Here is a 26017-nt window from a genome sequence, read left to right on the forward strand (position 1 = left end):
GATTGGGAGGGGAGACGGCAGCGTGGGCGGCTGCTGGAGAGAGGGAGAGCCCGGCAGAGAGGAAAGAGAAACTGGGAGAGGGAGGAAGAGAGAAAGTGAGGAAGAGAACTTGAAAAGGAAAGGAAACAGATGTGTCTGATCAGGGAGATAGAGGAAGAGACTGAGGAGAACGGAAGTAGATGAGTGGGATGGAGTGGGGGAGGGGACGGGGAAGTGATTAGACAGCAGCAGTCAGGTAGGGAGAGGGACTGGGAGAGGTGACATAGGCAGAGGGGAGGGGAGAGAGAGAGAGAGAGAGGAAGAGACAGAGACACCGAGAGACACAGTGGGAGAGACAGAAAGAGACAGAGAGGGGGGAGACAGAGAGCTCACAAAACAGAGAAGAAAAGAAAGCAAGTATCAGGTGAGGAGACCAACTCTGAGAGGCAGTGTCTAAGACACAAAAAGAGGTGACATCCTGTCACCGGGACACCAGAGCTGGGTAAGTCCCTGGCTGGGCTGGGAGGGACGTGCCTGGATGACCATTCCTGGTGTCTTAGGACTTGTCCTAGGGAGTTGGGCAAAGACGGTTTGGGGGTTCATGAGGGAAGACAGGGACAGGTAGCCCGGGCACCCTGAAGGAGGCAGGGATTGGAATTCCTGTGCATAAAGGGGGTCACATTCTTGGCTAGTATTCAGTGGGCAAGAATAAAGGAGCCCCTATTCTTATGGCCTGGCTGCAGACAGCTGCCCCCTCCCCGCAGCTGCCAGAGAGCCGCCCACCTCCCTTGGCACTGCTCTTGGTATGTGATCCCTGGCCATGGCCTCCCCAGCCCCTCAGTCCCCAAACAACAGTTTCTTTCTCCTCAGCCTCCTCTGACCTTCGAGCTCTGACCCAACTCTCTCCTCAGCCCCCATCAGTGGAGAGACACAGCCCCCTTTTCTTTCTCCCCCAAGCTCTCGATGGAGCAGGGCCGACCCAGGAGCAGCCTCAGCCTGACCAGCAGTGCTTCCACTGTATCCTCCCTGAGCAGCCTGAGCGCCAAGGTCCTTCCACGCTTCTCGGTGGGATAGGGAGGAGGGAGGCTTTGGGCTGTGCTGTCCCATTTCCTAGCTGTGGGTTCTGTGCCTTCAACAGAGACTGCATCGGTCAAGGGTGAGAATCCTTAGTGATGGGGTCTGCCAGACTGGTCCCGAGTTGAGCATCAGCTGCAGCCGGGAATTTGGAGACAGTCCCAGCTCTGTCCCCACCCCTCTCAGTCTTCCTAATTCTAAGCCAGAAGAACAACTAAACCCAGGCCGAGAGGAGATGACTATGCCTGACTGGACTGGGGGATTTCCTCTCCAGTCTATAACCATGGAGCCCACCCACTTAGAACCAGACGTGGTGGTTCACAACCATAATCCAGTACTGGGTAGGCAAAGGCAGGAACATCCCAAGTTTAAGGTTCTCTTTGGCTACATGTCAGGTTAGAGGCTAGGTGAGACCCCGTCTCATGCAACAAGAACCCAAGCCGGAACCAGCAGTGGTGAGACGTACCTTTAATCTGAGTGCGGAAGCAGGCCGACCTTGGTGAGTTTGAGCCCAGCCATGTCTACTTAGTGAGTTCCGGGACAGCTAGGGCTACATAGAAAACAAAGCAAGCAAACAAACAAAACACAAAAGCCAGGCCGCATAGGGTGATACATAACTCACATTCCAGCATTCCAGAAGTAGAGCAGGAGGAGGATCAGAGATTCAAGGTCAGCTTTGCCTACAGAGCTATCTGAGGATAGCCTGGGCTATATGTATCACCTAGGACAAAATTGGCCTTACTCCTTTAAGTTCGGAGACCAAAACAGATTAGTTTCCAGCCTACTCCCAAGGAGGGGTGATCCAAGGCAGCTTGGACATGGGGTGTGTGCAGTCACTGTGTCCGCGGTTGACCCCTCTAAGGGAAGTGAAGCATGAGGAACCCCCTTCTCCCCACCCCTGGCATCAAAGGCATCCTTGTGTCCTTTCATTTACCACGGTTTCCATCTAGAAATGTCTTCTGTGGGGAACCTCCCGGTGTGGATTGTAGAGGTTCTCTGGCAAGTCTGGCTGTGGAACCAAAGAGCCTTTCCTGCCAGGGACAAGGCTTCAGGGTCTCAAGAACCCACATCATACTTGAACTCATTACGTAGCCAAAAATGACCTAAAACTTTGTGTTGGTTTTGGGACACTATGTCTCCCTGGCCGTCCTGGAACTCCCTCTGTAGCCCAGCCTTGAACTCAGAGTCCTGCCTCTGCCACTCAAGTGCTGGGTTTAAAGGTCCATACCACCACTCAACAGCCTTGAACTTGTAATTCTGCCTCCACCTCCAAAATGATGGGATTACAGGACTAGTGTAAACCCTTGGTTTTTGCAGTGCTAGGATTTGAACACACGCTTCGTATGTGTTAGGAAGCACCTTACCAACCGAGATGACTAAATTCCCCCGATACTTTTTTATTTCTTTTGAGATCTGGTCTCAAGCAGCACTGACTGTCCTGGCACTCCACTGTGTTGCTAGGATGACCTTGGGACCCTGGTCCTCCTGTATCTCCCAAGTGCTTGTTTCACAGGCATGTGCAGCTCTCCTCAGCCTCCTTGCCTGCTTTCTAAGAGAAACCACTCGGGAGCCAGTCCCAGGAGAAGCCCTCATTCATTTCTGTTCCTACTGCACCTCAGAAGCCTACTCGTGTGGTACACAAGGTCCATGCCTTTGGGAAAAGGAACAATGCACTTCGGCGAGACCCCAACCTGCCTGTGCACATTCGTGGCTGGCTGCATAAACAGGTAAGGTTGGACTAGAGGGCTGTGGTCCTGTTAGTGTTTCCGCCATACCTGAACCATTCATTCCCTGTGGTTTGAAAGTTCTATGTTCTAGGACACAGGTTATATATATAAGATGAACAAGTTCCTAAGCCATATTTAAGACAATTTATTTATTTATTTATTTATTTATTTATTTATTTATTTATTTATTATGTATATATCATACAGCTTTCTGCCTGCATTTATGCCTACAGGTCAGAAGAGGGCATTAGATCTGATTTTAGATGGTCGTGAGTCACCATGTGGTTGCTGGGAATTGAACTCGGGACCTCTGAAAGAGCAGACAGTGCTCTTAACCTCTGAGCCATCTCTCCAGCCCCTAAGCCATATTTAAGATCTTTAAGGTTAAATCCAGAGCGAGGTGGCACATGCCTTTAATGCCACCACTCCTGAGGCAGAGGCAGGCAGATCTCGGTGAGGTAAGCATGGTCTATAATGTTCCGGGACAGCCAGGGTAACACAGAGAGACCCTGTCTCAAAATACTACACCAAATCGAAGGAAAACAAGATGACCATCAAGGTGGAATTGTGTGACGTGTGACGGACGGATAAATAAATAAGTAGACGGGCCTATAATCTCACCGATAAGGAGGTAGAGGCTCTTCAAGGCAAGCCTCAGCTACAGAACAAGTTCAAAGCCAGCCTTGGCTGCATGAGACCGTGTAGCCAAGCAAAGAAAACCCACACGACTTTGAATAGGCTGGGGGGGGGGGTTGTGGAGAAGAAACACAGGCGAGGAACCTCCACCATTTCAGGCTTTGAACATCTGCACCAAGTCCCTGTATATAAAGTCACTGCCACCGAACTTTCTCAAACCCCAGAGAGCAGACGGGAGGTCTCGAGGCTCCTAGAGGAGTCATGATGTTCTAAGGCATGGTTTAAAAGTGGCCAAATTTGGGCTGGGGATTTAGCTCAGTGGTAGAGCGCTTACCTAGGAAGCGCAAGGCCCAGCTCCGAAAAAAAGAACCAAAAAAAAAAAAAAAAAAAAATGGCCAAATTCAAGCTGGATGGTGGTCCCCGAAGTAAGGAGACAGAGGTGGGTGGATCTCTGGTTTGAGGCCAGCCTGGTCTTCAGAGTGAGTTCCAGGGCTACAGAGAAACCCTGACTCCAGGGATGAAAAAAAGATGTGCTATCATCAATAAAGCACAGAGCTTTCAGCTCCACAGGAGTCCATCACGCCAACACATACTATTGGCCACCCCAGTCACAACACCTCCCACCCCCTCCACCCCACCCCCGTTCTGTGCATGCCTCTTTCTGGGTCTCTGCCATCCCCCCCCCCATCTTTCTTCCCCGTTCCCCCTTTCTGGGTCTCTGCCCCTATCTCTTTCCTTTGCCTCCCCCCACTTGAGTGCCTCTCTCTAGGTCTCTACCCCCCACCCTCCCAATCCCTCTCTCCTCAGGTTTCTCTGGGCCTTTGTTCCATTTCTTTCTCTTTCTCTCCACCCCTCCCCAGTCTCTATCCCTCTGTCCCCCTGGTTCACTTCCTCCGTCTGGTTTCTTCTGTGCCCTCTATTTGGCCTCTTCTTGTCTCTCTCCCTAGGATAGCTCAGGCCTCCGGCTGTGGAAACGCCGTTGGTTCGTCCTTTCAGGCCATTGCCTCTTCTACTACAAGGGTCAGTGTCCTGGCTGGTATTTTTCCGCCCTGGGGCTTCTGGGTACCATGACCCCTTCCTGACCTCTGACCTAAGTCCTGTCTGCAGACAGCAGAGAAGAGAGTGTCCTGGGCAGTGTACTGTTACCCAGCTACAGTGTCAGGCCGGATGGGCCAGGAGCCCCACGAGGCCGGCGATTCACCTTCACGGTGAGTATATTTGTGAAATAATAGTTAGGTGGTAGGTGGGAACTTGATAAGAAGTTACCATGCTTCCCCTGAGTTCTGGTCCCAAGCCTCTGTCCCTTGCAGGCAGAGCACCCGGGCATGAGGACCTATGTCCTTGCAGCTGACACATTGGAAGACCTGAGAGGTTGGCTTCGAGCACTGGGAAAGGCCTCTCGTGCAGAGGGGGAAGATTGGTGAGTGCAAACTGGACATGCGCCCCACCCTGTAAGCTCCTCCCTTTGCAAGACAGATTTAAATATGCAGTTACTATCTATCTCCTAAGTAGACCCTACCCTCAAAGACCCCTCCGCACAAGGAACTTCCTCCAATAGCAAAAAGGGGTTCTCGTTTAAGATCTGTCTGTCTACCTTCTTATCCAGGGGAGACTCCCAACTGGGATCTTTCAGTATCCCAAGGACATTCTCAACTCTTCCCCAGGAGTTAGAAACTCTGATGTTCTTGGCTAGCGCCCTCTAAACAAAGTTAGCTTTGAGACCATGCCGCATTGTTAAAGAAAGATTTATTTTTATTTTACTTATATGAGTGTTTACTAGCATGTATATATGTGTGCCCTATATGTGCCTGGTGCTCTCAGAGGTCAGACGAGGGTGTCGGGTCCCCTGGGATGGTAACTCAGTTGTTAGTTGCCTTGAGGGTGCTAGAGATTGAAGCCAGATCTGGAAGTAAGTGCTCTTAACCTGAGCCCTCTCTCCAGCTACAAGGGCCAGGCCACATTTAAAACTTCATAAATTTATTTATTTTTTACTTTTTGGGATTTTTTTTGAGAAGGGATCTATGTAGCCCTGGCTGTTCTAGACCAGGCTGGCCTCAGATTTCCAGAGATCTGCCAGTTTCTGAATTAAAGGCAGGAATGTACAACCACCTGGTGTTTTCCTTTGTTTTGGGTTGCTTTTTTTTTTTTTTTCTTTTTTTCAGAGCTGGGGACGGAACCCAGGGCCTTGGGCTCGATAGGCAAGCGCTCTACCACTGAGCCAAATCCCCAACCCTTTTTTTGATGCACATTTCTTTTTTTTTTTTTTTTCTTCTTTTTTTTCCGGAGCTGGGGACCGAACCCAGGGCCCTGCGGTTGCTAGGCAAGTGCTCTACTACTAAGCCAAATCCCCAACCCTCCAACCCTTTTTTTAATTTCTTTTTTTTTTTTTTAATTTTTTTTAAGACTTTATTACAGATGGTTGTGAGCCACCATGTGGTTGCTGGGATTTGAACTCAGGACCTCTGAAAGAGCAGTCAGTGCTCTTAGCCACTGAGCCATCTCTCCCGCCCCCCTTTTTTAATTTCTTTTTTTTTTTTCTTTTTCTTTTTTTCGGAGCTGGGGATCGAACCCAGGACCTTGCGCTTTCTAGGCAAGCGCTCTACCACTGAGCTAAATCCCCAACCCCCCTTTTTTTAATTTCTTAAACAAGGTCTCACGTTACTCAGACCAGCCTAGGACTGGCTGTGTAGTGGATGACCTTGAACTTCTGATCACACTGGCTCAGCTTTCCCAGTGCTGGAATTCCAGGTGTGGGCTGCCACACCCAGTGGTGTGTAGACTTGCCCTCGGGACTTCTCATCTAGCACTTGATAGGTATTCTGCCAACTGAGCTCCAGCCCCAGCCCTGGGTGATGTTGTCCTTGGTTAGTTGTATGTCTATGTGTGTATGTACACGTGGGTTTGGGTGCTGGTGGATGCCGGAGGTGTTGGATCCCTCTGGAACTAAAGCAGTTACAGGTGATTGTGAGCTGCCCAGTGTAGGTGCTTAGAGCTGAACCTGGGTCCTCTAAAGAGCACCCTTAACCGCTGAGCTACCTCTTCAGTTCCTGTTTACTTACCGAGGGCTGAAGCCAAGTTTTCATACTTTATTTAAGCTAGCTGTTTAGCAATGAGCTACCTCTCCAGCCCTACATTTAAAATAAGAGGGAGAGAGAGAGACAGAGGCAGAGACAGAGAGACAGAGAGAGGCAGAGAGGCAGAGAGAGAGAGAGACGAGAGAGAGACAGAGAGAGGCAGAGAGAGAGACAGAGAGAGAACATGTCAAACTGTCAAATGCATGCGACTGTTCAAGTGCATATGCCAGGGTCGGTGCATGTGGAAACCAGAGCTGGGCATCAGGTGAATTTCTCTCCTGCTGTCCACCTTGTTACAAGACACTGAGCTCTCATTGTCTTTCATTGAGCTGGAGGCTTGCCATATTGGTCAGGCTGAGCAGCCCACATCTAACTATCTCAGCTCGACAGTTTCCTAGGGTATTGACCCACGGAACCATGCCTAGCTGTTTGGTTGGTTGGTTTCTGTTTTTTTGTTTTTTTGTTTTTTTTTGGTTTTTTTTTTGTTTTTTTTTAATGGTGGTGAGATTCTTTTTTTCTTTTTTTCGGAGCTGGGGGCCGAACCCAGGGCCTTGCGCTTGCTAGGCAAGCGCTCTACCACTGAGCTAAATTCCTAACCTCCTGGTTGGTTTGTTTTTAAGACAGGTTTTCACTATATGAGCAGATTGGACTGGAACTCAGATCCACCTGTCTCTGCCTCCCTGGGACAGGGATTAAAAGTGTGCATCACCTTGCCCTGGTTTATTGCTGTTTTGGGGACAAGGGTTCCATTTGTACAAATCCAGGATGGCCTTGAGTTGTGGGCCAATTTTTTAAAAAAGGTTTGTTTGTTTCTTTATTGTGTATGTGTGCTCTAACTCCATGTACACCTGCAGGCCAGAAGAGGGCACCAGATCTCATTCCAGATGGCTGTGAGCCACCATGTGGTTGTTGGGATTTGAACTCAGGACCTCTGGAAGAGCAGTCAGTGCTCTTAACCTTTGAGCCATCTTCTCCAGCCCCTGTGAGCAATTTTTTTTTTTTTTTTTTAAAAATGTGGTCACAACAGATCTTGGGAGACTAATGCTAGGTAAGGACTCAGGGACAGCCTGGGCTACAGAAACGCTATTTCAAAAAGCAAGCAAACAAAAGCCAAACAACAACAAAAACCAAAACCAGCCAACCAACCAAACAAAAGACCCAACATCACCATCACCCTCAATTTTCCCCCCAAATGTCAGCCTATCTCAAGCACTTTCCCATCCTGTCCCAATTCCTAGACTCAGGGCACTGGGTCCTGTGCCAGTAGACCCAGTGTCCTGTTAGGAGCAAGAATGAGGACATATCCCTCTTCATGTCCACTTACTAGTGGACTACCGAGGTCCCCTGCACGTCCCAGGCCTGGGGAAGGTCCCGGGGGTCCCGGAGGACCCCCCGAGGTGAACAGAAGGGAAGAGGGGCGAACCTCAGAATCACCAGAGGTAGCTCCGCTCTCCAGAGGTCCTGGCAGACATGAAATGCACGCTCCCGGCTCTTCAGCTGATCTGCAGCCTGACACCTGGAGTCGGAGAACCAGGAGCCCAGAGTAAGAAGGAACCCTTTGGGAGCTTGGCCTAATGGTAGGGCAGAGGAAGGACTGGTTGGACCAGTGAGGGTAGGTTGGAGGTCTAAGGAAAGAGGGAGCTAACTGGAGGCGTGGCTTAAGGGAAGAATGGGACCCCAAGAGGCCTGGGTCGAGGCGTGGTCCTTTGTAGGTAAATGGATGCATGTATTCCCAAAGGGACTCACCCACTCCGCCTAGCGGAGAAGGGCAGTGCGACTCAGGGAAGCCATACACCTTGTTGGGTAGTGAGGTGGACTTGGGAGCAGGGATTCAGACTGACTCAGTTCTCGATTCTTTCCTTTCCACAGGCCGTTCTCACCCCTCTCCCGGCCTCCCTCCCCTCTGAGCCTTCCCCGTCCTCGTTCTGCTCCGGTCAGGCGACCACCTCTCTCAGCAGGAGACATTTCATTTCCTGCTCGACCGCACACTCCCTTGAGTCGCATCGATGTCCGACCTCCTCTGGATTGGGGACCCCAAAGACAGACCCTCTCCCGACCTCCCATTCCACGCCGAGGACCTTTCTCTGAAGCAGGCGGAGGACGGCCACCCAGGAGCCCCCAGCTCCGGACACCAGAGCATAGAACACAGGTGTGCTGGAGGGAGCGAGCGGACTACATTTCCCATTAGGCTTCAATGCTCGCTTTCCAGGCCAGTGATCGAGTTATGCCTCCCAGGAATATGGGGATTGTAGTTCGCCTCCGCCTCCCCTCCCACCCCGACCCACTAATGATTCCATGTCCTGTCAGGTCTCAGATGTGTGTGTGTGTGTGTGTGTGTGTGTGTGTGTGTGTGTGTGTGTGTGTATTGTAGTCCAGAATACTCTCCATAGTTTGGGGTGTGTGTGTGTGTGTGTGTGTGTGTGTGTGTGTGTGTGCCATTGCCATTGCTCCTGTGTCTTGTGGGTATTGTAGTCCAGAATACTCTCCATAGTTTGGGGTGTGTGTGTGTGTGTGTGTGTGTGTGTGTGTGTGTGTGTGTGCCATTGCCATTGCTCCTGTGTCTTGTGGGTATTGTAGTCCAGAATACTCTCCATAGTTTGGTTTCCAGTTATTGTTAAATGATAGCCAGCCTCCACATAATCTCTCTAAGAATCACGGGTTTATAGCCCAGAATATCTGTAGCTAACTTCCAGCAGCCCCTGGTGGTTTTGCCATGCTAGTCCATTTATTAATACTCTGTATGTGTAGCCAGTATAGTTGAGGATGTGTGCATGTGCTCCAGACTGGCTAATCTAGGCAAGGATAAGAGTGTGTGTATGTGCGTATGTTCTAGGCAAGTACTCTACCACTGACTGCAGTCCTCTTTTTAACTTATTTTGAGACAGGGTCTCTCTAAGATGCCCAGGTAGGCCTTAAACTCACTCTGTAACCCAGACCTCCAGAGTAGCTCAGACAATAGCCAGTGAGTGCCACTAGGCCTGACCAGATGTCTCTACACATTTCAGTCTACCCAGGTCTCCTCTGGTTCATCCACCTACCTCCAGCTGCCCCCAAGACCCCCTGGCACCCAGGCTTCCATGATTTTGCTGGTAGGTTTGTTTCCTGCAGCACCAGGAATCCATTAGAATCCGTCTCTTGCTGGACCTTCCCGATCCCCAGGATAGGTATCTCCTGGCCAGAGAGCCTTGATGGGGTCACTGAGGTCCCTGTGTGGGTGTTTTTGTTATTTCCCCATGGCTGATGGAACAAGGTACTGAACAGAAAATTGAGGACATGACTGCTCCTAGGTACAGTGGAGAAGGTTTATTACTGTAGATATTGGGGAGAGAACCAGAAAGTGAAGTTCAGGGCCTGGATGGGTTCAGGTCGGGGGACTGGGTGAGACATGCTGAGCAGAGCCAGGACTCTTTGTAATGCCGAGTCTGGCAGCTAGTGCCATTTGCTAGGCTAAACAGACATATTTAAATGTTTTACCTGTGTGTGTGTTAGTGTAACCTCAGCGTGCCTAGTGTTCAGGGAAATCAGAAGAGGCACTGGCTCCCCTGGACCTTGTACATTGGTGTTTTGCCTTCATGTATGTCTGTGTGAGGGCACTGGGTCTCCTAGAACTGGTATTACAGATGGTTGTGAGCCACCACTTGGGGTCTGGGAATTGAACCCAGGTCCTCTGAAAGACCAGCCAGTGCCCTTAATGGCTGAGCCATCTCTCTAGCCCTGACCTGAAGTTCTGATCCTCCTGAGTGCTGGGATAGAAAGTGTGTACCTCCACACCCTGATAGCCAGTTTTCAACGTGTAAGAGCCTATAGGCTGTCAGACACTGTTTCCCATCAACTGTATTTTCTGTGGTAATTTGAGTACTGAGCCTACTGGAATCGTTCTGAAGCCAAGATTCCTGCTGTTGGTGCCAGAGGTTTCTAAGGCTTGGAAGGGTGCCAATCAGGGGGATGGCTGTCTGTTACTGTGTCTGTCCATGGTTTGCCTCAGCACTGACAGTGTGAACCTGCCAGTCACTTTTGACTCTGGGATTTTCTCCTCTTTAGCCAGGACCCCCTGTGGACTCAACTTTGCATCAGAGCTTGGAGACAGATGTAAGTTCTCCCACATCTAAACCCTGCTGAATTCTCGGAGTTGAAAGGGTTCTAGCAGTTCTCAACTTACGGGTCACCAGTCTCGAGCCCTTTGAGGTGGCATATCAGATATTTACAGTTGGACTCCCAACAGCAGCAAAAGTACAGTTATGAAGTAGCAACAAAATAACCTTTTGGTTGGGGGTCACCAGAACATGAGGAACTGTGTTAGGGCCGCAGTATTAGGAAGGTTGAGAACCACCGGTCTAGATGCAACGAGATTGATAAACGCTTTTGAACTTCCCCAGACTTTGTTGACCAAGCTGTGTGGGCAGGACCGGCTCCTGAGGCAGCTACAAGAGGATCTGGACAAGAGGCAGGAAGAGAAGGTGCAGAAGGGGTGTGCCTTAGCCGTTCACGCCCGTGATCCCTCCTCAGGCACCGGGGTCATGATGCTTCCCCGTGGGGGGCTTGGGGAGCCCAGTTGCCCTCTTGGCTTCAGAAATCTAATCGCTGTGGTCTGTGATCGCTGTGGTCTGTGCAGGAGCAGCTAGAGGCAGCCTTGGAGCTGACCCGGCAGCAGCTGGGTCAGGCTACCCGGGAGGCTGCAGCTTCTGGGAAGGCCTGGGGTCGCCAACGCCTCCTGCAGGACCGGCTGGTGAATGTGAGGGCTGCTCTGTGTCACCTGACTCAGGTGAGTGTCTGAGAAGAGATTCTCAGGCTTGCGCAGGTCGCTGTGGAGATTCTGCAGGCTTGTGGGTCGTTCTTGAAACGTCAGCCCACTCGAAAAACCCACGCATAACTCTAAATCTATACTCTTTTAAACATGTGTTCTTATTGTGTGTGTGCGTGTGCACGCACATGTATGCATCCCGCGCACTCATGTGGGGGCCAGAGGACAACGTGAAGGAGTCAGTCTCTTCTATTCTGTTGGTTCTGGGGACCAAGCTCAGGTCATCAGACTTGAGCAAGTCCCTTTAATAACTGAGCTATCTTATTGGCTCCTTAAATCTATAATCTTGATTATTATAGAGGCCCAGGGACAAGTAGCCCAGTTGTAGCAAAGCTTAATTTAGTAGCTTAGGATGATGGTCGTTACTGCTGTCATCATTGTCGTCATCATCGTTATCGTCATCATTGGTCTTTTGTTGTTTTTTTTTTTTTTTTCTTTTTTTCGGAGCTGGGGACCGAACCCAGGGCCTTGAGCTTGCTAGGCAAGCGCTCTACCACTGAGCTAAATCCCCAACCCCTGGTCTTTTTTTTTTTTTTTTTTCTTTTTTTCTTTTTTTTTCGGAGCTGGGGACTGAACCCAGGGCCTTGAGCTTGCTAGGCAAGCGCTCTACCACTGAGCTAAATCCCCAACCCCTGGTCTTTTGTTTTTTGTTTTTGTTTTTTCTACACAGTTTCTCTGTGTAGCCCCAGTTGTCCTGGAGCTCACCCTGTAGATCAAACTGGTCTCAAACTCACAGAGATCCACCTGCCTCTGCTTCCCTAGGGCTGGGATTAAAGGCATGTGCTACCACACCTGGCCTAGAGGATGATTTTTATTTTTTTATTTTTTTTGTTAAAAAGATTTTATTCATTTATTATATATAAGGACACTGTAGCTGACATCAGACACACCAAAAGAGGGCATAGGATCTCTTTACAGATGGTCGTGAGTCACCATGTGGTTGCTGGGAATTGAACTCAGGACCTCTGGAAGAACAGTCAGTGCTCTAAACCACTGAGCCATCTCACCAGCCCCCAATAATAAGTTTTTAAATCTTAAAAAAAAACAAGGGTTGGGGATTTAGCTCAGTGGTAGAGCGCTTGCCTAGCAAGCGCAAGGCCCTGGGTTCGGTCCCCAGCTCCAAAAAAAAAGTAAACAAAACAAAACAAAACAACAACAACAACTCGTACAGGCCACTTTTTCCCACTCCCACTCGGCCAAGCATGCAGGAACATTTGCACACACAAGAATGAATGCTTAAAAATAAATTGTGTGTTAGCATGTGTGTGCGTGCTGGTGGAGGTCAGAGGACAACTTATAGGCAAGTTACTTACATCCTTTTGCGTGGGTTCTGGGAACGGGATCCAGGTCTTCAGGCTTCTAAGTGCCACTTCCTGCTAAGCCTTTTCGCAGTTCTCCTTAGGTGAGTTTCACTGGCTTTGAATATGCTTTCCCTCAAGGTTACCATGTGACCTCAGAAAAAGTTCTCTAGATAAGAAAAATAGTATTGGAAGAGGCAGAGGCAGGGGATCCCTGTGAGTTCGACCTCAGCCTGCCTGGTTTACATAGTGAGTTCCAGGACAGCTAGAGTTACATACTGAGACCCTGTCTCACAAAACAAAACAACACAAGAACAAAAAAAAAAAAAAAAGAAAGAAAGAAAAGAAAAGAAAAATGGTACTGGAGAGATGGCCCAGTGGTTAGAGCACTTGTTGCTCTTCCAAAGAACCTAGGTTCAATTTCCAGCACCCACATGTTGGCGCCACAACTCCAGTTCCAGGGGATCTGGCGCCCTCTACTGGCCTCCGCGTACATGCACATACATGTATGCAGGCACAGCATATATATAAAGACATTCAATAGGAAGAAGAATTGTACTTATTTCATATTGTCCTTGTGAGGATCATGCTAAAGCACAGCCATTAAGAAATAGATACTTAAAGTGTAATCCGTAGACTCCATGGATCTAAGGACCGGTTCCTGTGCACAGGATCCCATGGAGCGTTTGGACTGGGGTTCCCAGTAGTTCATGCAAAGAAGATCGTAGGACTCGATGCCTGTCTGGACTGAGACTATCTGGGGGATGCCTCCCTTCCGCTCAGCTGCAGCAAGATCTGGTAGTTCGAGAGACTAACCTCGTATATCTCCATCTTCTCTGGCACTTTAGGAGCGAGAGCGGGTTTGGGACACGTACAGCGGCCTGGAGCAGGATCTCGGCACGTTAAGAGAGACTCTCGAGTACCTGCTGCACCTCGGGTCTCCCCAGGTACACGCTCACCCTTGTCATCCCCGCCCACAGCATCAGAGCCATAAACTCTGAGTTCACCTGGGAGCTGTGGACGCTCCAGCGCTGCCCGGGGAGCCAGAGTCCCACCCATTGGATTAGTGATTTTTTTCTTGATGTGATTTGACAGGAAGCAAAACGTGTTGTGTTAGGTTGTACTTTGGTATATGGATTGAGCGTACAGTTCTTCTCTGTGCAGAAGGTAAGGTAGAGTTAAGGTTGGCAGCCGCTGGGACGTCTCACATCTCAGTGGATTGAGATGCAGAGTTGGGACTAGAGAGATGGCTTGGTGGTTAAGAGCACTGCTGCTCTTGCAGAGGACCTGAGTTCAGTTCCCAGCATCCACATGGTGGCTCACAACCATCTGTAACTCCAACTCCAGGGGATCTGATGCCCCCTTGTGGCCGCTACATGCACCTGCAACTCATGTACACATACATATAGACACATATATCTACACGCATTTAAAACAATAAAAACATTCTTAGAAAAGAAGCGGAGGGAGGGCTGGAAAGATGGCTCAGTGGTTAAGAGCACTGACTGTTCTTCCAGAGATCCTGAGTTCAACTCCCAGCAACCACATGGTGGCTCACAACCATCTGTAGTGGGATCTGATGCCCTCTTCTGGTGTGTTTGAAGGCAGCAACAGTGTACTCACAGATAATAAATAAATACATCTTTAAACAAAAAAGAAGTGGAATGGGGAGAAGATGGGCATCCCTCTAGCTCATGTGCTCTCTTTAAGCAAGTCTAGAATGCATTGTCTATTGTTGTCTATTACATTGTTCTTTTGTTTTGTTTTTTTCAAGACAGGATATCTCCATGTGTAGCTCAGGCTGCCCTAGAATTCGCTTTGTAGATCAGGCTGGCCTCAAACTCACAGTGATCCTCTTGCTTCTGCCTCCGAAGTGCTGGGATTAAAGGCATATGCCATTGTGCCTGGCCTCACAAAAATTTTTTAAGTTAAAAAATGAATTATGACCAGGATGTGTCAAAATAAAAATAAATTAATTAAAGACTTGCTGGACCTGTCATAATAGGACATCTCTCAAAAACAAAACAAAACAAACGAAAAACCCCAGGGAGCTTTATAATGAAATGAGATGTGGGCTCCCCGCGTTGGTTTCCCCAGTGGGACCTGCATCTCTTGCATAAACTTGAAAGCACAGGGCTGGGCCGTGACTCACTGGTTACAGTCACTTACTGCTCTGTCAGAGGTCTCAGGTTCTGAGGTCAACACCCACACGGGATGGCTCACAAGCCTATAACTCCGGCTTCAAGGGTGAGCGTGTCCCTTCCTGACCTCTGTGAGCTTCTACACACTCATTATCACCTACACAGAGAAACACACACCTACACGCACACTGCTCTCCCTATCCAGGACCATGGTGCATTTCTAGCAATGTCTGGCCTCTCAGTCTCTAGAGTTCACCCTGGGTGTTGGGTTTCTCATTTCATCAGGAAGCCCACTGGGTTTTGTTTGTTTGTTTGTTTGTTTTTTGTTTTTTGTTTTTTTCTTTTTTTCAGAGCTGGGGACCGAACCCAGGGCCTTGTGCTTGCTAGGCAAGCGCTCTACCACTGAGCTAAATCCCCAAACCCTGTTTGTTTGTTTTAAGAGATGTCCTGTCATGACAAAGTCCAGCAAACCGTTAATTATTTTTATTTTGACATGTCCTGTTCATAATACATTTTTTAATTTAAAAAAATTGTGGGGGTTGGGGATTTAGCTCAGTGGTAGAGCGCTTGCCTAGCAAGCGCAAGGCCCTGGGTTCGGTCCCCAGCTCCGAAAAAAAAGAAAGAAAAGAAAAAAAAAATTGTGAGGCCAGGCACAATGGCATATGCCATACATACACATGAATGAAAATATAATAATCCTTTAAAAATTTGGGGCTGGAGAGACAGCTCAGTAGATAAAGGCACCGATGCCAAGTCTGACAGCCACACTTAATCCTTGAGAGCTATGTAATGGGAGGAGAAACACACCCCCAGTATTTTGACCTTCATTCATGCATGTGTGTGTGCGCACACTCACACATACACACACACACTCTCAAAAAACACTCATATATACACACAGACACACACTCACACACACACTCACACACACTCTCATACACACTCTCATATACACACAGACACACAGACACATTCTCACACACATACACTCTCACACACACACTCACACACACACACTTATACACACACTCTCATATACACACACTCTCATATACACACAGACACACACACGCACACACATACACTCTCATACACACACTCACACACACACACACGCACACACATACACTCTCATACACACACTCACACACACACACTTATACACACACTCTCATATATTCACTCTTATATACACACATATACACTCTTACTTACAATCTGACATACATACACTCTCACATACAGAGACAAACATCCTCTCACACACAAACACTCACACTCTCACACACACATACTCTCTTACACACTCTCACACACACACTCCCACTCCCACATACACACACATACACACGCACATGTAATTAAACCTTGGAAGGGGTCACACACAAACACTCACACTCTCACATACACATACTCTCTTACACACTCTCACACACACACTTATACACACACTCTCATATATTCACTCTTATATACACACATATACACTCTTACTTACAATCTGACATACATACACTCTCACATACACATACTCTCTTACACACTCTCACACACACACTCCCACTCCCACATACACACACATACACACGCACATGTAATTAAACCTTGGAAGGGGCCAGGCGGTTTTGGCACACGCACTCAGGAGGTAGCACTCGAGATCTGACTGGGCTACACAGAGAAATCCTGTCTCAAACAAACAAACAACAAAACCCAACAACAAGCCCGTAGACATTTAGAAGGTGTTTCCTGTGCAAATTGACATTGGGACAGCAAGTTGAACAAGGAGTTTGAAAGGCCAGAGCCAGCCAAGAAAGCCTCAAGCTGGTTGGATGTGATGGCTTCCTGGCTGAGGCCATCGACCATTTCCATTGTTTATTTTCTCACCTTTTCTTTCCCCAGGACCGTGCGTCTGCCCAGCAGCAGCTGTGGATGGTGGAGGACACATTGGCAGGTCTAGGTGGCCCCCAGAAACAGCCCCCACATACTGAGCCCAAGTCTCCATCCCCTGCACCCCAACGAGAGGAGTCCTCAGAGCGGGAGGTAAGATTTCCAGCTCCTCCATCAACTGTCCTAAGCCCCTCCCCCTGCCCCCCAAGTGCTGTTCCTTCCCCTTGATCACTACTCAATCCCACTGAAGTCAGAAGAGGTGATCAATCTTCTGGAACTGGTTAGGATGCTTTTCAACCATCATACAGATACTGGGACTTGAACCTGGGTCCTATTCAAGAACAAGCACTCTAACCACTGGACCATCTCTTCTGTTTGCTCCAAGGACCCAACTCCAGGCAACGGTGCCAGGCGGGGTTTTCCCATAACAATGAATGTACTCTACACAGTCCCCCTACCATCAATCACTCTTGTGTGTGTGTGTGCATGTGTGTATATATATGTATGTATGTATGTGTGTGTGTGTGTGTGTGTGCGCGAACACATGTGCGTGTTGTGTGTGTGTGTGTGTGTGTGTGTGTGTGTACTAATGTCACGTGGAGGTCAGGGATAATCCGTGAGAATGGTTTTGGTTTTCTCCTTCCACTATGTAGACCCTGGGATGGAACTTGAATCGTCAGACTTGGTGGCAAGTGCTCCCATCTATGGAGAGATCTCACCAACCCCTTATCTAGTAAATACATTCTTTATTATTCCATCGGTGCCTTAACTTTTCCATCCACCTCAGGCAGAATAGGCACCGACAGCGAAGGAAACCTCAAGCCCGCTTTGGTAAAGTACTGAGTTTTTAGGGGCTAATTACAGGAGCAAGCCTGTGTGACTCTAAGGCAGCTGCTGCTGGGAAGTCCCTCAGAGACCACCACATCAACCAGGTCTACAGCAGAGCGTGGTGCCTGCTGTGCTCGTGGGAAAAAATGTTCCCACGCTGCTTTAACTGCCTCACATAGCAAAGGTGGAATAATTTCCATGTTAAGCAACATGTTCAAGTTGAGAGGTTAAGAGAGGTTAAGCAACTTGTTCAAAGTCACACAGCTAATAAGTGGCAGAGATGGGATTTGAAGCCAGCATATCTGGCTCTGGGTTTGTAATCTTTTCCAAGCTGTGCCTCAGTTAATGACAGTATTTGATCCCTATTCTACCCTTCCAGAGCCTTTCAGAGTCACTGGAGCTCAGCTCCCCTCAGTCCCCTGAGGTGGACTGGGGTCAACCCCCAGGAGGTGACAGAGCCCTCAGCAGCTCTCAGTCAGGTGAGTACCCTGGTAGGGTGGGTCTCTCTCTCTCTCTCTCTCTCTCTCTCTCTCTCTCTCTCTCTCTCTCTCTGTGTGTGTGTGTGTGTGTGTGTGTGTGTTCTTGTTCTGACTAAGTCCCCATCTGTCCTTCAAGGTGTCGGGTCTCCAAGAGTCTCCCGGGCATCCAGCCCTGAATGTCGCCAACAGTCATCTCCGCTGCTGAGAACTAAGGTAGACCATTTCTGAGACACCTTAAGGCTGCCTTGTAACCGTGCTCTGATCACCTCCGGCCTCCCTACACTAGGAGAGACCAATTCAAAGGCTACACCAGAGCAGACAGGATTTTATCTCAAGTATTTGAAGTTGCGCGATTTCGGGTAGTTACTGAGCTCCTCTGAGCCTCCGTGTTTCTCATCTGTGTAACACACTAATAGGCTTCTTACCACAGTGGCATGAGATTTAAAATAAAATAGTCAGGGGCATGGCTCAGTCCTGCATAGACTCTCCCAGTGAGGGGGTGGGTGCGTGGCTCGTCAGTGACGTCACTGCCGGGCACAGGAGGCATTGGGGTCATTCTGCAGCACTTATCCAGATAAAAGAGCTAGTGTTTTTCACTAAATGTCAAATTTTTGGGAGAAGCCGGCATGCCCAGGAATTGTTGATACTTCCTTCTCCATAAAGCGCGATGATGGAAGGAAACCAGAGACTGGAGTAGAAATCAGGCCATTAACAGTTTGGAAGTCTTTGTCCTCAGGGCCAGGGAGGGGATGCAGCAGACCCCTGGTGTACAGAGGTCCCCTCTGTGACAAATGCTCTGTAAAGTGCCAGGCTGTTGGATTAGACTTTTGGTCTGTCTCTTCGCAGGCCCCGCTGGCGCGGCCTAGGATGAGCGCTCAGGAGCAGCTGGAGCGCATGCGTAGAAACCAAGCATGTGGGCTCTCTCTTCCTCGCCCTACCTCCCCAAGGCTCCTGACCCTGGGAAGGACACTATCCCCAGTTCCACGCCAGCCTGACATGGAGCAGAGGGTGAGGAGAGTGGGGTCTTGGGTTGGGGAGCACGATGGGAGGGGATGTTCTGCCTGCTTGCGCTCGCTCTCTCTCTCTCTCTCTCTCTCTCTCTCTCTCTCTCTCTCTCTCTCTCTTTCTTTTTGAGGCCAGGTTTCATGTATCCCAGGCTAGCCCTGACCTAGCTACAGAGTCAAGGCTGGGCTTGGACTCCGGATCTTCCAGAAGGACTGTGTCGTGATTACAAGCTTGTCTCTCACCTGGTTTAAACAGTGCTGGTGGGTGGGACCTAGAGCTTTGCGCATGCCTGGCAAGCTCTCTATTCTTCAGCCTCAGCCCCAATCCCTGCCCTCCTTTCTGAAATGGAATTGTGTCCCACTTCCTTGTTGCAAACTTATGTCCGCTGGCCCTGTTCCTCCTGCAGTTACGGGACAGAATTAGGCAAGGAGGTATTGTGTGAGAAACTTTTCCTGAGGAGATACAGCACACTACGGACTACAAAAATGATTGCGCCCAAGTCCACCTTGGCGAACCAGTGAGGTTTTTGGGGAGTCACTAACAGGGCTCTGTGTGAGAGGTTACTTCCAGGGATGACCTAAAAGTAGCTGCACCACCAAGAAGCCCTTCCTGGGATGAGTGGCAGCTCATGGAGGCTGCGGTGGTGTAGCTGTCTGCAGAACTGCAGCTCAGTGGTTCGGAGAGAGCCCTCTGTAGCTTGGCCTGTCAGTCCATTCTTGCAGCTGTGTTTGCTGCTTCCGCAGTGTTCAGTGGGGGAAGTCTGTGTTTCGCCTCAGTCTCAGGCTTCTCCCCTCTCTTCCAGGAATGTTTCCGTTCGGCCACCAACCAGGAGGGAACAGGCATCTCCCTGTTTCCCGTTGGAACTTAGGCTTTCTTAGTTGTACTTGAAAGAGGCCGTGCCTCCCTGAAGCTCTCTCTTCCAAGCTCCCCGTCGAACCTGCTTTGCCAAACGAAAGCCTGAGATCTAGGGGGGAGGGGGGGGGAGACAGACAGACTGAATATGTATATAAAACCTTTCCTGACCACACCCTCTTCTCCAGCTAGGCCCTGCTTCCTAACGGCACAGTGACCTGTGAACTCTTGTTGTAATGACATCAGAGAGAGGGCTGCCTGGTCCTGGAGGAAGCTGACATTAATTGTTAGGCTGGACAATTGTTCCCCTGCACAAGTTGGGAAACCCGAATTGCCCTCCTCTCCCCCAACCCCACCCATGCAGAGAAAACTCCGGGCTAACATATCCTCACTTCTCCTTGCCACGTTTCTGGCCACACACCCACGAGCGCCCGCCCAGGGGCTCAGTTTTTGACCATGTATGGGCACAATCCCAGCTCCAAGCTGGCACGTCTCACTCCTTGCCTAAGCTCTATAAAACTCCCATTGCTTTAACCTGGATGTGTGATGTCACTGACCTTCACCGTGAGGTCGCTGAACCCATCCCCAGAGCTGCCTCCTCATAAACCTGCCTTTGCCTACTTTTTTTTTTTAAAGATTTATTTATTTATTTATTTATTTATTTATTTATTTATTTATTTATTTGTTATGAGTACACTGTAGCTGCCTTCAGACACACCGGAAGAGGGCATCGGGTCCCATTACAGATGGTTGTGAGCCACCATGTGGTTTCTGGGATTTGAACTCACTTTGCCTGCTTTTAATCTGGTCTAATCTGGCCTGTATCCACATGACTGAGGGAGAGAAAACGTCTATTAATAACCTCATCAATGAAGTTGATAGGGAAAGAGCCTCGAGGCCATGTGTGGACCTAACCATGGTGGGGCCTTAGAGGGAAGGCAAGACTTCATTAAGAGAGAGAGAAAGGGAGGGAGAGAGGCACCCTGAGAGGAATGACGGGAGGCTGGCCAGAGGAGCCCTTCCGAGAGCAGCCTCAGAGCACCTCTCAGAGTGGGTCCCATTGAGGAATCTCAGACTCTTTTTTTTTTTTTTCCCCAACAAAGCAAAGGTCTGACATGTTATGGCTGTGGAGAGCCTATGGAAAATTTCAGATGGAAAATTTCAGATTGGGCAGAGTGATTTAGATCCGTGTAGCCCATGTGACAAGGAGGATGGGGAAGCCAGGTACCATGCGTTGTAAGCTGTCAAGACACTGCACTGACTACTGAATCATGAACTTCAGGGAGACGTAGCCTGACTCAGACCTGGGAGTCAGGCCTAATAGTCCAGGCCAGTGTCCTGTCACTCACCTGTTGGTTAATTCATTGGTCAGACAAACACCGTCACAGTCCAGTCACATCTCGGCAGCATCAAGGGCTGGCGACCAAACCTTGTGACACATAAACCTTTGGGAGATATTTATATCCAAGTCAGAGAAGCCTTTGTAGGGAAGTAGACAACAAGCTGTAGACGTGGACTTGACTTTGCGAGCCTGATGTTCTCCAAGGCTACTTCACTCCCAGTCCCCCTAACATCACCATAAACATAAGTAGGAGGCCAGTGGAGCTGCTGCCCAGCTCCTGATACTGAGGAGACGGAGGCCATCTGCACCCATATAACGAGTCAGAAGGCAATCTGAATGTCATAAGAACCTGGCTGGGAGCAGTGGGGGGACCCAGGAGGTGCTCAGGGATAGGCTTGGGGGTTTCAGAACCCATGTATAAAGACTCGGCTGTCAGTGAATGTCTGTGATCCCCAAGGCACTGAGTCAGAGAATGGAGATAGTGAATCCCTGGAAGCTCAGGGGTCAGCTAGTCTGGCCGACTTGCTGAGAGCAGAGGATTGGTGGGGGGCACTTCCTGTTGTCCTCTGAACTTCCTAGTATCTGCATGTAGGTTGGTGGGGAGAAGGGGGCCAAGGAGAAAGGGATGGAGAGAAAACGGGCTTCAATGGCAAAATCTATCCTCCCCACCCATAGCCCCTTTCTTTCTTTTCTTGCCCTCTCCCTTCCTTTCCCTACCCCGCTCTCCTCTGTTCTTTCCATCAAGGCTGCCCTTGAACTTGTGACCATTCTCCATGACAAGAATTGTAACCAATAATTCCTTTCCAGCCTATTGTAGGAGCTGCGAAATGGCTCAGGAGTTCCGGGTCATGGAGTAGGTATGGATCTAGAGTGGGAGCTGCAATGGGGTGGGGGGGTCAATTCTTGATGCAGACAGGGGAGCAGTGGTGTTATTATAGTTTCCTGTGTACCAAACAAGTCCCCAGAACTTCTGAGTCCCTTGAGTTCCCGAGGTAACTACAAAAAAGCCAGGAAGCCCCTGGTGGTGGGTCAGAGACTGCAGAGCTCTTGTGGCCTGAATCAGATCCAGCTGTTCATCCAGTAATGGTGACCTCCCTGCTGGTCTACTGGTAACAAAGCCTGTGCTTAACGTCCTCTAGATAAAAGCTAGGAAGAACTCCCCGGGAGCCTCGGTGGCCTGTTTGACACGTGGCTTATTTTCTGTAGTCCTAGGCACTCCACAACCTACTCACCCGTGTCTGGAGGCCACCGGGAACGAGTGCTCAGCCTCTCCCAAGCTCTTGCTACAGAGGCTTCCCAGTGGCACAGGCTGATGACAGGTGAGGTGCCCAGGCTCTGAACCCCCGCATCTGAGGAAGGAGGCCTGGAAGTTTGGACTTTACACGTTTAAGTTAACACTTTTCTCATTCTCCGTTTAGCCTCTCCAGAGAGAAATTTGGACACCAGGGGAGACTGTCTCCAGCCAAGTCCACAGCCTCCCAGTGAAGAGCTGCCCCAGGTCACCTCGTCCCCAACTTCTCACAAGGCTAACTCGGCTACCACAGGGTTCTCATGCCAAGGGAGTGGGAGAGGCCTGGCTCCGTGGGAGCCCAGGTGGGACCCTGGGAAGGCCCCTCCAGCTCTGGCCCAGGAAGAGGGGGCATGGCCCCTGAGAGTCACTCTGCTGCAGTCCAGCTTTTGACTCCTGCCTTTGCACTGGGTGCTAAAGGCTGGAAGCACAACCTTGAGGTGTGGGACCATTCAGGACCACAGGGGAGAGGTTCATTTCAGCCTGTGTTCTAGGAGGGCCGGGGCTATGATGGTCAAAGATTGATTATCCCAACACTGTCCGAACTTGGATTAAAACTTTGAACTAGTCAATAAATAGCTTTATTCTCTCTGTGGTTGTGACATTGTGTTCTGACAAACAAGCGTCAGGGCCTTGGATTCACAGGACATTGGGGGGCTACATCTTAAAATATGGGTCTGAGGGAGGAGGTTGGAGTCTGGATCCTGAGTCAAGGCAGAAGTGGTGCTGGTCTTACAAGTCAAAGGGAGCAGGGCTAGAGTCAGTCTGAGGGGGCAGAGCTGGGGTGGGGGTCCCTGAGCCTGGAAGAGGAGTGTCAGGATGGGGATCCCTGGGTCTGAAGGAGGATCATCACGGGTGGGGACCCTGGGTCTGAGAAAGAGGGCTAGGAAGGAGAGTCCTCAGTTCTCCTAGGTGTGCCTTCCTGGGAACTCCCCCTGCCAGGGTCAGCCTTCAGTGACCCAGCCTGTATATCTGGTTCCACTCCCCCGCTTCTCTGGACTTTAAAGGTGGGAAGAGGCCCAGAGGGTGTGGGACACGAGCGAGATAGCTGGGAATGGCTGCAGTAGGCCGATATTCTGGGAAGGTGGTGGTGGTGACTGGGGGCAGTCGGGGCATCGGGGCTGCGATCGTGAGAGCCTTCGGTGAGTAAGGGTCTTCCCGCCTGCTGCCTGAATTGTAGGAGAGAAAGAGCGGCTGGCAGAGGCTCCCACAGTGGGAGGAGGAGACTCAGGTTCATTTCTTTAATGATTTGTTTGTTTTTAATTTTCTCTGTGCGTTGTCGTTGTACCTGGGTGAGGTTGTCAGATCCCTCCTAACCGGAGTTATAAACAGTTGTGAGCTGCCATGTGGACGGTGGGAACTGAACCTGTGTCCTTTGGAAAAGCAGCCAGTGCTCTTAACCGCTGAGCCATTTCTCTGGTCCCTCCGTTTCATTCTTACATGAATCCATTTGGATTGTTGGGTCTTTGTTGATAGGTCGGTCATTAAAAGTTCTTCCACTGGCCTGGCAGTGGTGGTATATGCCTACAATCCCAGCACTTGGGAGGCAGAGGCAGGTGGATCTCTGAGTTTGAGGCCAGCCAGGAGAGTGAGTTCCAGGACAGCCAGGGCTACACAGAGCAACTCTATCTCAAAAATCCAAAAAAAAAAAAAAAAAAAAAAAAAAGTTCTTCCCCAGATGGGTCCCTAGCTGCAAATGATAGCTTTGTGTGTTTTATTGTTTGTAGGTTTTGGATTTTTCTAGAATCCAGGATGGGGGCCAAGCAGTGGCTTAATGAGGAAGGGTAATTTGTTGCTCTTGTGAGTGGAGACAATCTTGTGAGAGAGACAATCACGAGAGCCGCCAGAGAGGCAGGTGCTCTGGTGGCCACAAGAGGGCAGCAGAGGCAGTGACGCAAGTCTGCAGGGCAGGTAACATCGTTCTCTTTCTGTTGGCAGTGGACAGTGGGGCTCAAGTGGTTTTCTGTGACAAGGATGGTGAGTGAATCAGTGTTCATCTCTCCCTTGCCTCATCAATGATCTCTGCATAGCTCTCCTCCCTCAGACCCACATTCCTAAGCCTCCTCCCTCGGACCCAGAATCTTTCTCTTGCAGAGGCTGGGGGCCGGGCTGTGGAGCAGGAACTCTTGGGCACTGTCTTCATCCCCGGTGACGTGACTCAGGAAGGAGATTTACAGGTCAGTGTTTTCTGTCCCACACTCCATCGCCAGTCCCTCTGGGTATCCATGCCCTTGTCACCTCCGTCCTTCTGCCCTCTTCTCTCTCAGGTCTTTAGGAATGATCAGGACTTGAACTCTTGGCTCCTGTAACAAGTTTCTGACTTCCTGGCACTCAGAATCTCTTATGTGTTTCCAGGTCTAGCTCCTATCTGGGCCTCTGTCTTTCTTTGTCTCTCTGCTCCCCACTGCACTCGGGTCTGTAGACTCTCCTTCTGAGGCTCTGTCTTCTGCACACACACCCCTCCGAAGTCTTCTAAAATGGTGTGCTGGTTAGTGTTAAATCGACTGGACACAAGCTAGAGTCATTGGGAAGAGGGAATCTCACTAGAAAATGGCCCCACCAAATTGGCATGTGGGCAAGCCTGTTGGTCACTTAATTAATTAGTGGTTGATGTGGGAGTTTCCCCAGCTCCCTGGGGGTTGTGACATTGCAGGGCAGGTGGTCCTGGATAGTCTAAGAAAAGGGGCTGGACGAGGCATGGGAACAAGCCAGCGAACAGTGTTCGTCCACAGCCTCTGCTTCAGTCCCAGCCTTGAGCTTCTGCTCTGAGTCCCTGTCCTGGCTTCCCTCAGTGATAGATATGACCTGGGAGCTGTAGGCAGACATTAATCATCTCCTCTCCAGGTTGCTTTTGGTCATGGTGCTTATCACAGCAATAGGAACGCTGTGACAAGTGGCAACTGTGCTGTGTGGATCAGTCCTTTTAGTCTGGGTCCTCGACTTCCTGCATCCTCCTCTCTTTCTAGACCTATTCTGTGGCCCTGGTCCCCTTCCACCTCACCCTACCCTGTCTTCCTTAGCTGAGCCCATCCTTGCCTTGGGCCTCCTGGCTTTTCCAAGGCTGTCACCTCTCAGCTCATCACCTGCTCTTTCTTCTCTCCTCAGACTCTGATTTCTGAGACTGTCTCTCGATTTGGTCACCTGGATTGTGTGGTGAATAATGCCGGCTACCGTAAGTTGTGTGGTTTGGAGGCCAGTGTCCCTGACATCTACTTATACCCTCTTCCCCATTCCTCTCTTAAAAATTATTGCCCTATCTATCTATCTATCTATCTATCTATCTATCTATCTATTATCTATCTATTATTTATCTATCTGTCTATCTATTATCTATCTGTCTATCGATGTGCATGTGTGTAAGCGTGTGCTTGCACAAGCACTCGCACTCTCATGCACAGTAAGTACTTCTCTGGTGTTCAGTGCAACAAGAGGGAATCAGTTCTCTCCTTCGGCCATGTGGGATTGAGTTCAGGTTATCAGGCTTGGCACAAGTGTAAAGGTACAGTTGAGCCATTTCAACAGCCCAATCCTTCCTCTGAACCTCAGTTTACCCCTTCCTCAGGACACATAGCCCTCTGCCTCCCGCGTGCGCGCACATGTGTGTGT

At 49.7% G+C, this 26017-nt stretch overlaps 2 protein-coding genes, 1 long non-coding RNA gene and 1 other non-coding gene across 11 annotated transcripts in view; 2 read left to right on the forward strand and 2 right to left on the reverse strand.

The window, feature by feature from the left end:
- Plekha4 (pleckstrin homology domain containing A4) lies at window positions 1-23002 on the forward strand. Of its 7 annotated transcripts, none has more exons than XM_063262037.1 (20): window positions 10-481; window positions 937-1026; window positions 2567-2780; window positions 4364-4436; window positions 4524-4624; window positions 4727-4836; window positions 7818-8033; window positions 8360-8639; window positions 9496-9579; window positions 10532-10579; window positions 10867-10947; window positions 11103-11252; window positions 13438-13536; window positions 16630-16770; window positions 17825-17924; window positions 18061-18137; window positions 18771-18932; window positions 21931-21980; window positions 22330-22442; window positions 22542-23002. In XM_063262037.1, the coding sequence occupies exons 6-20, from the start codon at window positions 4742-4744 to the stop codon at window positions 22802-22804; spliced, it is 1959 nt and encodes a 652-aa protein (XP_063118107.1). In that variant the 5' UTR covers window positions 10-481; window positions 937-1026; window positions 2567-2780; window positions 4364-4436; window positions 4524-4624; window positions 4727-4741; the 3' UTR covers window positions 22805-23002. The 7 variants fall into 7 exon arrangements, with proteins under 7 accessions (XP_006229133.1, XP_063118115.1, XP_063118107.1 ...); NM_199101.1 differs by having other exon boundaries at window positions 223-481; window positions 2673-2780; XM_006229071.4 differs by lacking the exon at window positions 7818-8033 and having other exon boundaries at window positions 1-481; window positions 2673-2780.
- Trnas-aga17 (transfer RNA serine (anticodon AGA) 17) lies at window positions 5965-6039 on the reverse strand. The gene has a single exon. It is a non-coding gene; the product is annotated as a tRNA-Ser (tRNA).
- LOC120097182 (uncharacterized) overlaps window positions 18903-26017 on the reverse strand; it is a 13839-nt gene continuing 6724 nt past the window's right edge. Inside the window, exons 2-3 of one of the 2 annotated variants that reach the window (XR_005494429.2) lie at window positions 21131-21226; window positions 18903-19893 (exon numbers count right to left, since the gene is read on the reverse strand). This is a non-coding gene — a long non-coding RNA (uncharacterized LOC120097182). Of the gene's footprint in view, window positions 19894-21130; window positions 21227-22976; window positions 24375-26017 lie in introns of those variants that run through there. The other variant, XR_005494426.2, reaches the window with a different exon arrangement.
- Window positions 23400-26017, forward strand: part of Hsd17b14 (hydroxysteroid (17-beta) dehydrogenase 14) — a 10351-nt gene continuing 7733 nt past the window's right edge. The window contains exons 1-4 of the mRNA NM_001191111.2: window positions 23400-23553; window positions 24350-24388; window positions 24506-24588; window positions 25517-25583. Coding sequence (NP_001178040.1) covers window positions 23466-23553; window positions 24350-24388; window positions 24506-24588; window positions 25517-25583 — 277 coding nt within the window. The 5' untranslated portion in view covers window positions 23400-23465. The remainder of the gene's footprint in view (window positions 23554-24349; window positions 24389-24505; window positions 24589-25516; window positions 25584-26017) is intronic.

This window comes from Rattus norvegicus, chromosome 1 (assembly GCF_036323735.1).
Source record: "Rattus norvegicus strain BN/NHsdMcwi chromosome 1, GRCr8, whole genome shotgun sequence".
Classification (NCBI taxonomy): domain Eukaryota; kingdom Metazoa; phylum Chordata; class Mammalia; order Rodentia; family Muridae; genus Rattus; species Rattus norvegicus.

Coding starts and splice junctions, on each gene's coding strand:
- Plekha4 (NM_199101.1), top strand. CDS start 943: ATGGAGCAGGGCCGACCCAGGAGCAGCCTCAGCCTGACCAGCAGTGCT. Junction 8,640..9,495: donor CACCAGAGCATAGAACACAG/GTGTGCTGGAGG, acceptor TACACATTTCAG/TCTACCCAGGTCTCCTCTGG. Junction 22,443..22,541: donor GTGGCACAGGCTGATGACAG/GTGAGGTGCCCA, acceptor TTCTCCGTTTAG/CCTCTCCAGAGAGAAATTTG.